The sequence below is a fragment of the Frankliniella occidentalis genome, unplaced genomic scaffold, assembly GCF_000697945.3.
Source record: "Frankliniella occidentalis isolate FOCC.00 unplaced genomic scaffold, Focc_3.1 Scaffold20, whole genome shotgun sequence".
Classification (NCBI taxonomy): Eukaryota; Metazoa; Arthropoda; class Insecta; order Thysanoptera; family Thripidae; genus Frankliniella; species Frankliniella occidentalis.
The window spans coordinates 2,372,719-2,384,017 of NW_026267150.1; the positions used below are offsets into that span (position 1 = coordinate 2,372,719).

The following is an 11,299-nucleotide window of genomic DNA, read 5'->3' on the forward strand; positions in this document are numbered from 1 at the left end:
GGGGGGGGGGCGAAGACATGCCCGCATGGCCGCATGGCGTGCGCACGCACCACCTCGTATAGCCCTGTTCCGTGTTTGACTTTTCAACATTGCGCCGCCACTAGAGCTGAAACACGCCGCGGCCGCGGGTTATCGACGCCCTGCTTGTCTCGTTTGTCTGTATTGTCCCGGGCTGCCAGACACGGGCTTTAAAACACGCGCCCCCGGGGGGGCCCGGCCGGGGCCCGCTCGATGCTGGCGCAATACCGGTATTATGGAGCTCTGCCCCGCCGCCGGTGGCATATTGATCGCGCGGGCGGGTATGATGAGATGGCCGCCCCGATAGACGCGTCAGCCAGAGTGAGGGGCTTTGGAGGCACCGGTCGCATTCTCCACACATGTGTCTCTCCTCTCACATTTTTGAAATTGTTTTCTCCAGAGAGCCTGGAGCTGCGGCAGCTGTGCCTGGGCTCGCAGACGCCCCTGCTGCGCGGGCTGCGCGCGAGCGAGCTGGTGGGCGGGCGCTGTGTGCCGCTGACGCTGTCCTCGCTGCGCGGCATGGCCGGGCTGGGCGGCCACACGGACGGCCCCACGCTGGCGCCCTGCCACCAGGTGGCCCTGCAGGCCCACGTCGAGCTCCACCCCAGCGACGACTTCCGATGCGTCCTCCGCACCCGCCTCTTCGGCAAAGGGTAAGAAGGGGCGAGCCGAGTGTCGACCGATGGACGTTATGGCTGGAGCGGGGGCTCACTTTGCGTGCCGTCGTTTCAGAGTGGGCATGGACCTGGACCTGGCGATGGAGAAGCTGCACCTCAGCGGCCAGGTGCTGGCGACGCTCACCCTCGACATCAACGCCCCGTTCCCGCACATCACGCACCTGTCCGTGACCTTCGTGGAGAAGCCTGACATCTGGTTCAGCGTGAGGATCCTCAAGGTAAAGTCGAGAGGGTGCGAGTCTTCTGGACACCCCACTATCGTGATTCAATGTGACTCATCAGTTCGTGTGTTGTTGTGTTTTCAGTCCGTCCAAGCCATGGAGGTCCCGCTACTCAAGACGTGGATACACTCGCTGGTGATGGACGCCCTGGTGACGTCCCTGGTGGACCCTGGCCACCTGGACCTGGTGCTCGTGGCCCCCGACTGCCCCCGGCCCGCCAAAGACGCTGGCGACGGCGACGGCGAGAGCCTGGCCAGTGGAGTGCTGACCCTGGGGCTCTCTATCAGCCAGGCGGTGGGACTAGGTGCGCAGCCATGGTGCAGCCGTAGGGCGACGACTGGTCATTCCCTTCGCCATGCCTTGGCCTGCACGTTTACTTAATTCTTCTGTCTCCCAGGTGCGCCCGGCCCCGACGAGGGTGGCGCCCGCTGGCTCGTGGTGACGCTGGGGTCGCAGCGCCGCACCTGCCAGCTGTCGCCGGCCTCGCAGCTGTCGTCGTGGTCCGACAGCGTGTCGTTTCTGGTGGGTGCGGCGCAGCTGCAGGCTCCGACCGACCGCCTGCAGGTGAAGCTGAAGACCAAGCGCCTGGTGGGCGCGCTCACGTTGGCCCAGTACGAGCTGCCCCTGTCGGCGTATGCTCTGGAAGGGTCGCCCTCCCTCGCGGTGGACACGGTGCTGCATCGGAAGCCCACCAGAGCCTCGATGCAGCTCCCCGTCATCAACGCGCACCTTGAGTACACGACTCTGCCTCCCATGACGGTCCCCCTGCAGCACGACCCCCTGGCGCAGGCGGACCAGCCGGTGCCTTCAGATGCCATGCAGCAGGTGGGCGCCAGGGCACCATCACCTACACGAATTGATGGGAGGTAAACTGCAATCATTAAACGCTCTGTTGCTTTCAGGGAGGCGTCCTGTTTGTGGTGATCCACGGTGCCGAAGGACTGTCTGCATCGGATCAAAATGAGTGTAATCCTTACTGTATGATATTTAACAATCGTCAAAAAGTGAAAACGACACATTACATGCGTGGCACAACATCACCAAACTGGGAATCTCGCATGCAGATACTTGTGTCTGATTTCTCTCAGGCATCATTGTCCTTTGTAATTTGCTCATGGAGCTCTTCAAAAATGGCAGACACTGATCTGTTAGGGGTAGCTGTATTTAACTTCAATCAGGTATAATTTTAATGACAAACAAGTGCACAGTAATTATAAGTGAACTAAGTTTAGTTATTATGTTATTATTTGAATTCCAGGGTGAACGGAAAGTATTAAGACGTCAGTTGGCATTAACAGGCGGAAGTGCAGTTGCCAACATAACTGTTTCTGTTGCATTCCAACCAGTTGCCTCTGTCTCTTCCTCCCGCTCAGCCAACCGCACTGAATCAGGTAGCATTCGTGAGAAAGACAGAGAACGTCCCGCATCACCTGATAGTCAAAGAAATATAGATGAATTTTCAACTTTTAATAAGGGGAAACGTAACAGTAACACTTGGATGCATCAAGCAGTAAGTACCCCTGAAATTTTGTTTAGGGTATGGACACTGTTAAACTAATTTAAAACTCCTTTTGAACCAAAAAAATTTCTTCCAGAAAATGCTTTTGACACACAAAGATAATGATAGCAGTGTATTTGATATAAGCAATCTCCTGTCCAATGGCCATGGTCTAATTGAAGTCAGTTTAATTAAAGCCCGTGATCTAGTTTCAAAGGACTTAAATGGCTTTAGTGACCCGTATTGTGAAGTGAAAGTTAATGGAGAATGCAAGTACAAGACTTGCATAAAGAAAAAGACCCTTAATCCAACATGGGAGGAGAGCACAATAACAGGAATGCCTCATAATAATGAAACTTTGGATATTGTATGTTCACTTGTCTGTGTAGTATACCATAAAATTAAACAATGATAAAACTATAGTGTAAGGGAAGAACTCTAATTACGGTTGGTTTTCTATTTCAGTTTATGTGGGATCATGATGTTTTTGGCATGAAGGACTTCTTAGGTAGTATCACTTTGTCCTGTGATGAAATAAGGCGTTGCTCAGCTCTTGATGCACCACAGTGGTTTCAACTTCAAGGCACAAAGTCTGGCAGTGTTGAGATCAAAATAAAAGTGATTTCTGATATGGAGACTGAGGTGTGTGTGATTAATATGTATACTCTTTAAAAATTTCTTCTAAATGAAGTATATGTGTTATTTTGCCATTTTAAATGAATAGGGAAAAAAAGGATGAACCAAGAAATTTTAATTTTGTTTTATAAAACAAACACTTTTTGCTTTGTTTATTGTTTCATCTTAGATTAATGTCAGTTTATGTTTTATTATATCTGTGTGTTGTTTTTTGTTTTTTTTTTGCTTGTTTTGTAGAGTATCAGCAGTTATGCTCCCAGCACTGCTCCAAGTGTGAATAGTTGCACAAGTTCGCCTCGTCTTCCACTTAAAGCAGAGAGTGAGAGGGATTCCAATTATAGTTTTAAACCAATTATTAGACGTCCATCAATGGAACGGTCCCGTCTGAGGCTTCATGCTGATCCCCCTCCTCCACCGCCTAGAACAGTCACACTTCAGAACAAAAGCAACCTTAAAGATGGTATGTTTATAGTTTTACAGTACAACTTTTCTAAATCAGAAAGAAACACATCAAACAAAAATTATTCCATAATATCTTTTTAAAAAAGAGTTCAAATTGATGTTACAAATTCTTGTTCTCCCTCTTTACTATCTAGCTTCATCAAATGGGTTTCAGATGGATTTAATTGAAAAGTCCTGGAGTTCTTCAGATCCGATTCATAATAAGCTTAATGGCAATAATAGTGGCACTGAGTTAAGAGGCTCAATTGTCGACAATGGTAATAATTGGAGCCCTGCACAGTCTACCACATCCTCACCTTTGCCTGTTCCTCGACTTATGGTTAGCTCACCTCGTAGTAATCATAATTCCCCTGGCCGCTTTTCACTGCGATCATCCAAACCATCACTAAGTCCACCTAGTCCCAATAATGGCGACTCTTCCATAAATGGTGATGATGAGAATCATTTTAGGAAGGGAAATGAATACAGCAGCTTGCGAATCATGAAACAAAAGGTACAATAAGTATCTCTGCGTTACTAATTATTCATACATCTCTAAACAAATTTTAAATTACCAACATCTACTCTTAAGATATGTAATGCATAGATTAATTTTTGGTTTGACGTTTTTTATAGGTAAAACAAGGCCTTCGTCTAAGAAGATTTAGATCTGAAATCAACGTTCATGAAGAGAAGAATGGAAAAAATGGTCGTACAGGTGTTGCCTTAAGTCTGCAACCACGCACTGTTGATGAGTCAGACGCTTCTGACATCATGAGTGGAGAAATATTGTCTCATGCTGTGTCACAACCCAGTCTTATTATTTCAAAACCAAAACGACCAACAGGTAAAATGACATATTCTTAAAGTTCTGAAAGTTTCTCATTATGGTCATATGTCTCTTACAATATTTTTTCTATCCTTCGTAAGATTTAAAAGGGCTTGCTAGTCCTCGGCCTGACACTTATGTTGGTGTTGAAGGCAGAGTTCTACAAGCTCAAGGACTTCACATAGCTCATGTTGCTCAACTCTACTGTCGAGTTAAGTTACAAACTGCTGTGAGCCCTGAGAAAGTGAGTCGATTAAGTGGGAATAGTGCATCAGGAAAGACGGTAAATATGTTCATATTGAATTTTTTTTCACTTAATTGAATCTTTACAAAAACCATTTGCATTTAAAGTATAAGTCTTAAGACACAGTGTTTCTTTTTTTAAGGTTGCAAAGTCCCGTCTTTTGCCTGCTGTTCCAAATCCAAGGTTTGATCTCCACTTCCAACTAGACTCTTCCTCGCCAATATCTAGACAAGCAGGTCTTCTATTTGAAATTCGCAGTGCAAGTAAAGATATTGTTGCCTCACGGAGAACAACTCTACAGGACTTATTGTCGGGTAGGTGTAATTGTTTCACGTTCAAATTACGGTTGTGTATTCTCAAATATTTAAACACTATTAAATTTTGTTTTTAGCCGCTGCACCAGATACTAATGAAGTTCACACATGGCTTGCACTAAATAATGGTGCCTCCCTAGAAGTAGAGGTGGCTCATGGGAGAGAGTTGAAAAAACCTGCTCGCAAGATCTTCCGTAGTTGGTCTGTTCACAGAATAGGAAAAATCTAATCTTAGTTTGTGTGTACTATATTAGTACTTGTTTTTACTATATCCAAGAAAGGAGTGAGGGCATTCTGATAATGTCAAATGTCATATTTTGTATTTTTAATATTTACGTACTGTATTCAAATTTCTTTAATAAAGTCATGATGAATTACTGAAGTGCATGTTTACATTATTTATTTCCTTATTTCCCTGTTATTCAATTAACAAATAGAGGAGATAACTACCAAACTGTAGTTGTCGCTGACAAATATATTTATTCAAATATATTGACGAAAGTAGTTCAAAACGACAAAGCTTTGATGGTGAAGAAGCTCATTCATTTAATTCGCAAGTCCCTGAATTTTCTTAGTGAACAACGATTGCCGTTCTACTGAAACTGTTCAATGGGCTGCGATTCAATACTCAAAATTTCGCGGGCAACGTCAAAAGTGAGTGGTGGGGGTCTGGTTCGGTTCGGTCGTCCCGAATGAACGAACGAAAGCGAAAGCCGAAGAAGGACGAATCCACCATCACGGATCACGGAACAGTGGAGCGGCCGGATTACGAGACGATTCGATTGATAAGTCGTCCGCATCCTCTCATCGCTTATTATCCAGGTACTTCACTGACTTTTAAGTTTCATTTGTATTGGTTGCATAGGCTTAGCCTCTTGTTTTACCGTGTGAAGTTAGACTTGTATTGAATTCAAGACGCACGTACACCATCGTTGCCGGCTCCGTGCTGTCTAGCAATGTTGTGATGGTCGGGAGATATTTGCAGTGCCGTGCAAACTAGAGTTCTTGTGAGATCAGATTGCAGCTGACCGAAGTTAGTCTATGCCCAGCTCGCTTTAATTTCTAATTTATTTTTGCTTGTGAAATCGCTGTGTTCTTTACGTTTCTCTACTTGAAAAGTGCCTAATCACGCTTCAGTAGATCGTGAGATCGTGTTTTTTCTAAGGTTATGTTTCTTGAGTTTAAGGCGTTTGTCTTGCCAATAACTTGCATGCCTTTAAAATTTTGTGTCATATTTAGTTATGGTATGGAATCACTTCTTTACCTCACAGCACTCTTGACATTGTTTGATTAATGAAAAGTGTCACATACATGTTACCGTAGTGTTACAATTAAGGCGACCAATTGTTTATTGTTTTTGTATTTCCTTTCTTGACTCACAATTTCGTCATTGCTTTCAGAGTTTCATCGACTTAAGGATGGCAGCTTTCGGTTCAGAACAACTGGCTCAGCTGAAAGCTTTCATTGAAGTGTGCAAAGCGAAACCATCTATATTGCACGCAGATGAATTCAAGTTTTTTAAGGATTACATTGAATCGCTTGGCGGAAAAATTCCTCTATCCAGCACTAAAGCTGACCCTAAACCAACCGCATTTACACCCAAACGTGAAGCCAAAGTGGAACCAGAGCCTCAACCTGAGCCAGAAGCTGAAAGTGAAGAGAGTGATGTTGAGTTAGACAATGAGGGTGTTATTGGTAATATTTTATCTAAAAAAAATTGAAGGAGAACTTATTGTGTGTATGGATCAAACTTAATTCTGATAGTCGTTTTCTTTTGTGAACAGAACCAGACACACTGGATGATACAGCTTTTCCAAATGCAGAGAAGGAAGTCTCTGAGGAAGACATAGACAAATCAAGTGAAAAAGCAACTGAAGCTGTGCAGGCATTCCAATCAGGAGAATTTGAAAATGCCATCAAATTGTACTCTGAATCGATTTCTCTCAACCCTGGTATGCATCCTACAAACTGTTTGAATTATCTTAAAATCTGAATGACTCAAGATGAAGTGAGTTTCCTCTAACTGTCTACAGGAAAGGCTATACTCTATGCTAAAAGGGGTCAAGCATATCTTAAACTTCAAAAACCCAATGCCTGCATTCGTGACTGCAGTCAAGCTTTGAAACTAAATCCAGACAGTGCCCAAGCATATAAGTTCAAAGGACGAGCTCATCGCCTGTTGGGTCAGTGGGAAGAAGCTGCCAAGGATCTACGCTCTGCTGCCAAAATTGACTTTGATGACCAGGTTGATGAATGGCTGCGAGAAGTTACTCCAAATGTAAGTACTCAACAAAAAAAATTAGCAGCTTTACACCCAATTGAAAGGTTTTGGGTTAACTCTAACACTCTGGGTTCTGAATTTCCTAAATACCTCTTACTCAGCATTCTGATTAACTTGAACTTTGTTAGTGGTGGGAGGAGAAAATATTCAGCTCAATTTCTTGACTTTTATTGATTTTTATTAGATTTTCTTAAAAAATTCTTCTCTTAAATCATACCTGTACACATTACTTTTTTAATTTACACTCACAGCATTTGGCCCTGCCTCTCACAACCTTAGACTGGACATGATAATTATTTACATAGCATCTTAAAAATTACCTCATTACTATGCAGTCATGTCACTTTGGTACTTGATGTTCCATAAATAATTCACTGCGATCAGAAACATGAGAATAACTTAAATGTTAAACCCTGCCAACAAAGGGATTGAAAGTTGTTAGTGCTCTCCAAGCTTACTCCAGCGTTTATGGATAATAGCGCACTCCTCTTTTTGTAAGTGGGCTGAACCCATTTGACTTGCCCCATCACACTTTGGCTAACAAATTTTTTGCTGCTATTTTTTTTTTATTTCATGTTTATTTCACAGAGTTTTAAACGTTTTTGACTTCCAGTGTTTGGCAATGAACTCAAATATAACTCAGGCTGATTCATCACATTGGTAGTAGCATGTATTTAGTTGCTGTATGCCAAATTGTTTCAAAACTCTATGGAACTTTTTCTGTTTTTAAAATGATTTTATACAGCACAAAATGAGATCTGGTGCTAAGACTTACGCTTTTCACTGGAGAGCTCTGTCAAGGAATGATGACTGTTGCTTTTCTCACTTGGCTTACTACACCAGCTTATTGCACCTTCTCAGAAGCCTCAGTTTTCTAAGGAAAATGAAGCCCTGAGATAACATGCTATAAGATTTTACTTGATTATGCTTCATGAGACTGGCCGGGCTACTGGTCAGTGGTCAGTCATTAAGTCAACAAGGTATCACATTTTGCTGTCAAAGGACAGCTGTTTTCAACTCTGTCTTATTACATGGGTAGAGGCGTATGGCCTGTAGCCCATAGAAGATTCAGGAACCTTGCCTTTGAAACGTGTTATTAGTTTTTTGACTAGGAAAAAAACAAAATTAGAAATGCTGTACAAGTGTGCATGGACCCCGCAGTATTGTAAATGGTATCACATCACATTTGTACTTACAACAAAAATCAAATATTTACAAGTCTAACATGCAGTTCCTATTATTTATATCAGCATACAAAGCTTAAAAAAGGAACTTGAAAAAGAAAATGAACTTTTATCAGCTTGTACTTGACCTCTGTTGTTGATTTAGAAAAACTACATGAATGACAGAGATCTTGGTATAAGTTGCATTTATGACAAAAAGATTACTTTGTGACTTCTAGATTTATTTAATTGCAAAGGTCTTATGCCAGAAAAGTATACATTGAAGTCACTTTGATTCATAGTCGAAACCTCACCTTTTCAAGAGAAGGCTTTTAGTCCTTGGGCTTCTTCACCTCATTATATGATCTCAACTTTTAGGTTGTTTCTTCTCATGTTGCTCTAGTGCGTCTTCAACATTCATCTTATATTTCCCCACTAATTCGGGCAAGTCATAGGCAATTGCAACATCAAGTCTGTTAATAGGGCATCCTCTGAAGTATGTGCAGGTTGCTGCCAATTGTTGGAATTCGTAGAGAGGATTGAGTTTGAAAAAGTCGCGATATGTTTCTGGGTCTGGTAAATCGTAGCGAGAAATATTGGTGAGAGTACTCAGTCCTTCATAAATGTGATAGTCCTGAGGATGTTCAATAATATCATCTGCAGTCTTCTTCTTGTTGCCAAAGAATGATTTGTGGTTATAATAGGTGGTCAAGTAGCAGTCCACCATTTTAGCATGATTACGCACACGAACCTACAAAGCAAATCATTGAATTAACTTCAAGGCTAAACTGTTATCATAAATTCAAAGCTTACACAATTAATTCATTGTTAAATCATATAACTTAAAACTGTTGATAACTTACAGCAAAACGGCGTGCACTTGCTATCTTGTTATCCACTCTTTTATTGATAGCTTCTCTTAAGTCTCGTAGGAATGCATGCTCTTGAGCCTGCAGTAAGCGGATTGGTGCTCCATTCTCATACGGCATTGACCATAAGGAAGTGGAGTACATTATGGGTGGCTCTGCGCTTGACATCAGCGGGCTGATGTTCCAAATGAGTGTGCCCTGTACTCTCATCAACTCCTCTGGTTTAACCTGGTCTGCTTTGTTGAGGATGATGCGAGTCTGTGAACAAACAAGATTTTAGTTGTCTTCTCTACTGCAGCCTATTATGAGAGGAAGTCCAAGATATTTCTTTTTTCTTACTTGGTACTCTCTTCCTTTTAGCTGGTCAAGAATAGCCTCTGTCTCTGGTCCAACATCCAATTTAGATGGGTCATAGACAAGGAATATAATATCTGCTCTGTCAATAAACCACTGACAAGCGTCATTGAATGGGAACATGCGCTCCACTTGCTTCCTGATTTCCAGGATGCCAGGAATCTCCACTATGTTTACCTATGACAGACGAAGGTCAATTTAGTGATTGCCCTAGAATATTTTTTTTTCCTTTTTAAATATAATTTGCAGTATATTTGACAGCTCAAACCTTTTCCAATAGGGGGGACTTGAGTTTTACTCCCCTAAGACGGTCTAAGAGTCCTTGCCCAAACTTTTGTAGTCCAGAGAATGTCCAATCTGCAGCTAACTGGGTACCATCTAAAATCTCACTGCGTTCGCCATGCATAAGAATGTTGAAATAGGCAGGGGATGGTTCAGCACCTAGGAATTACATGGGATGTGTAAGACATATCAAAGCAAGTTATTTTCACAATTTAAATAGTATTCTATTACCTGTCCTCAGTGAAAGCTGATTGTATTCATTATCAAGCAAATAGTTGATTATGGTTGATTTGCCTCCACTCCATGGTCCCATAAACAAAATCAGTGGTTTGGAAAATATTTCTGGGTCTAGTTTTGAAGAAAATTTGAAATTAAACCAACCTGAATTTGGAATTGTTTTTAACATAAATACATAATATAATTTACCTCCAAAGTGCCTGTTGCTGAGGTCGCGGTACTTGTAGAGAAGCTCTAGTGGTTTGATTGCAGTGTCGTAAAGACGTTTTAATTCTCGTAGTGTTGCGTCTGTTACTTTTTCCAGTACAACCTCGGATTCGGCCGACTCTTCGTCAAGTTTAAGAATATGTCCAATATGTTGTCTTGGTCTTAGATTCTCGGGAATTTCAAGTTCCTATATTAAAAAAAAGATGTATTACCCAATCAAGTATAACGTCAGAATGTAAACTCGTGTCCTTTGAGAATGCATACCATTGTTAAGTCTTCCTCTGGCAGTTCTTCAGTTTCTAAATTTGGAAAGAGATCATCAAAGGCTTTGTTGAAAAATTGTTTTGAAACATCATTTAATTATCATTAGATCCACAACCCACCTTTGCTCTCTTCTTCACCCTCTGCCTGCGATTCCACTTCCTCGGCCGATTCTGCAGATGCAATAGGCTACAAAAACAGTAAATGTTGGTTATTTTGTAAATTTGCTAGAAAATATTAATTTTAAATGTATGAAGATCACTTACCTCATCCACTGCCTCTTTGTCATCTTTGTCTGCGGTCTCCTCTTGAACCGATTCTGTGGTTTCTTCCTTTGAATCGCCACCCTCAGATGCCTCCTCCTTGGATTCCCCACTTGCCGCCTCTGCCTCAACAGACTCAGCGCCTTCAGTTACTTCCTCTGCGGATTCAGCACCTTCAGTTACTTCCTCTGCGGACTCAGCACCTTCAGTTGCTTCCTCTGCTGACTCAGCACCTTCAGCTGCTTCCTCTGTGGACTCTGCACCCTCAGCTGCGTCCTCTACGGACTCAGCACCCTCAGTTACTTCCTCTGCGGACTCTGCAACTTCAGAGGCCTCCTCAGCAGATTCTGCTCCTTCAGTAGCCTCCTCGGCAGATTCTGCACCTTCGGCAGCATTCTCAGCAGATTCTCCACCCTCAGTTGCTTCTTCTGCGGACTCTGCACCCTCGGCAGCATTTTCAGCTGATTCCCCACCCTCAGTTGCTTCTTCTGCGGACTCTGCACC

At 42.9% G+C, this 11,299-nt stretch overlaps 3 protein-coding genes across 3 annotated transcripts in view; 2 read left to right on the forward strand and 1 right to left on the reverse strand.

Annotated features, from left to right (window-relative positions):
* LOC113205900 (uncharacterized) overlaps nucleotides 1-5,260 on the forward strand; it is a 12,557-nt gene extending 7,297 nt beyond the window's left edge. Inside the window, exons 4-17 of the mRNA XM_026421690.2 lie at nucleotides 419-671; nucleotides 751-913; nucleotides 1,001-1,220; nucleotides 1,314-1,741; nucleotides 1,819-2,094; nucleotides 2,175-2,426; nucleotides 2,512-2,781; nucleotides 2,880-3,056; nucleotides 3,288-3,510; nucleotides 3,647-4,005; nucleotides 4,128-4,338; nucleotides 4,422-4,603; nucleotides 4,707-4,878; nucleotides 4,956-5,260. Coding sequence (XP_026277475.1) covers nucleotides 419-671; nucleotides 751-913; nucleotides 1,001-1,220; nucleotides 1,314-1,741; nucleotides 1,819-2,094; nucleotides 2,175-2,426; nucleotides 2,512-2,781; nucleotides 2,880-3,056; nucleotides 3,288-3,510; nucleotides 3,647-4,005; nucleotides 4,128-4,338; nucleotides 4,422-4,603; nucleotides 4,707-4,878; nucleotides 4,956-5,107 — 3,338 coding nt within the window. The 3' untranslated portion in view covers nucleotides 5,108-5,260. The remainder of the gene's footprint in view (nucleotides 1-418; nucleotides 672-750; nucleotides 914-1,000; nucleotides 1,221-1,313; nucleotides 1,742-1,818; nucleotides 2,095-2,174; nucleotides 2,427-2,511; nucleotides 2,782-2,879; nucleotides 3,057-3,287; nucleotides 3,511-3,646; nucleotides 4,006-4,127; nucleotides 4,339-4,421; nucleotides 4,604-4,706; nucleotides 4,879-4,955) is intronic.
* Nucleotides 5,261-5,515: 255 nt separating this feature from the next.
* Nucleotides 5,516-7,156, forward strand: LOC113205912 (putative protein FAM10A4; the record flags this gene model as incomplete). Its single annotated transcript, XM_052264572.1, is given in 4 exon segments — nucleotides 5,516-5,630; nucleotides 6,279-6,573; nucleotides 6,663-6,830; nucleotides 6,912-7,156. Coding segments are annotated over 4 exon segments (768 nt in total), but the record flags the coding sequence as incomplete, so codon positions are not given.
* Nucleotides 7,157-7,315: 159 nt separating this feature from the next.
* LOC113205908 (sarcalumenin) lies at nucleotides 7,316-11,103 on the reverse strand. The gene is made up of 10 exons (XM_052264571.1): nucleotides 10,969-11,103; nucleotides 10,799-10,938; nucleotides 10,655-10,721; nucleotides 10,536-10,570; nucleotides 10,254-10,458; nucleotides 10,059-10,175; nucleotides 9,814-9,986; nucleotides 9,531-9,722; nucleotides 9,186-9,449; nucleotides 7,316-9,073 (listed from the first exon to the last, which is right to left on the reverse strand). Exons 4-10 carry the CDS (start codon nucleotides 10,536-10,538, stop codon nucleotides 8,690-8,692), a joined length of 1,338 nt encoding a protein of 445 aa, XP_052120531.1. The 5' UTR covers nucleotides 10,539-10,570; nucleotides 10,655-10,721; nucleotides 10,799-10,938; nucleotides 10,969-11,103; the 3' UTR covers nucleotides 7,316-8,689.
* Between the last annotated feature and the right edge of the window lie 196 nt (nucleotides 11,104-11,299).

Excerpts from the sequence above, each read along its gene's own strand:
- LOC113205908 (XM_052264571.1), bottom strand. Across the intron at positions 9,723-9,813 it reads AGTCCCCCCTATTGGAAAAG|GTAAACATAGTGGAGATTCC; the intron begins GTTTGAGCTGTC and ends CGTCTGTCATAG. Across the intron at positions 9,074-9,185 it reads CAAGTGCACGCCGTTTTGCT|GTTCGTGTGCGTAATCATGC; the intron begins GTAAGTTATCAA and ends TTTGCTTTGTAG.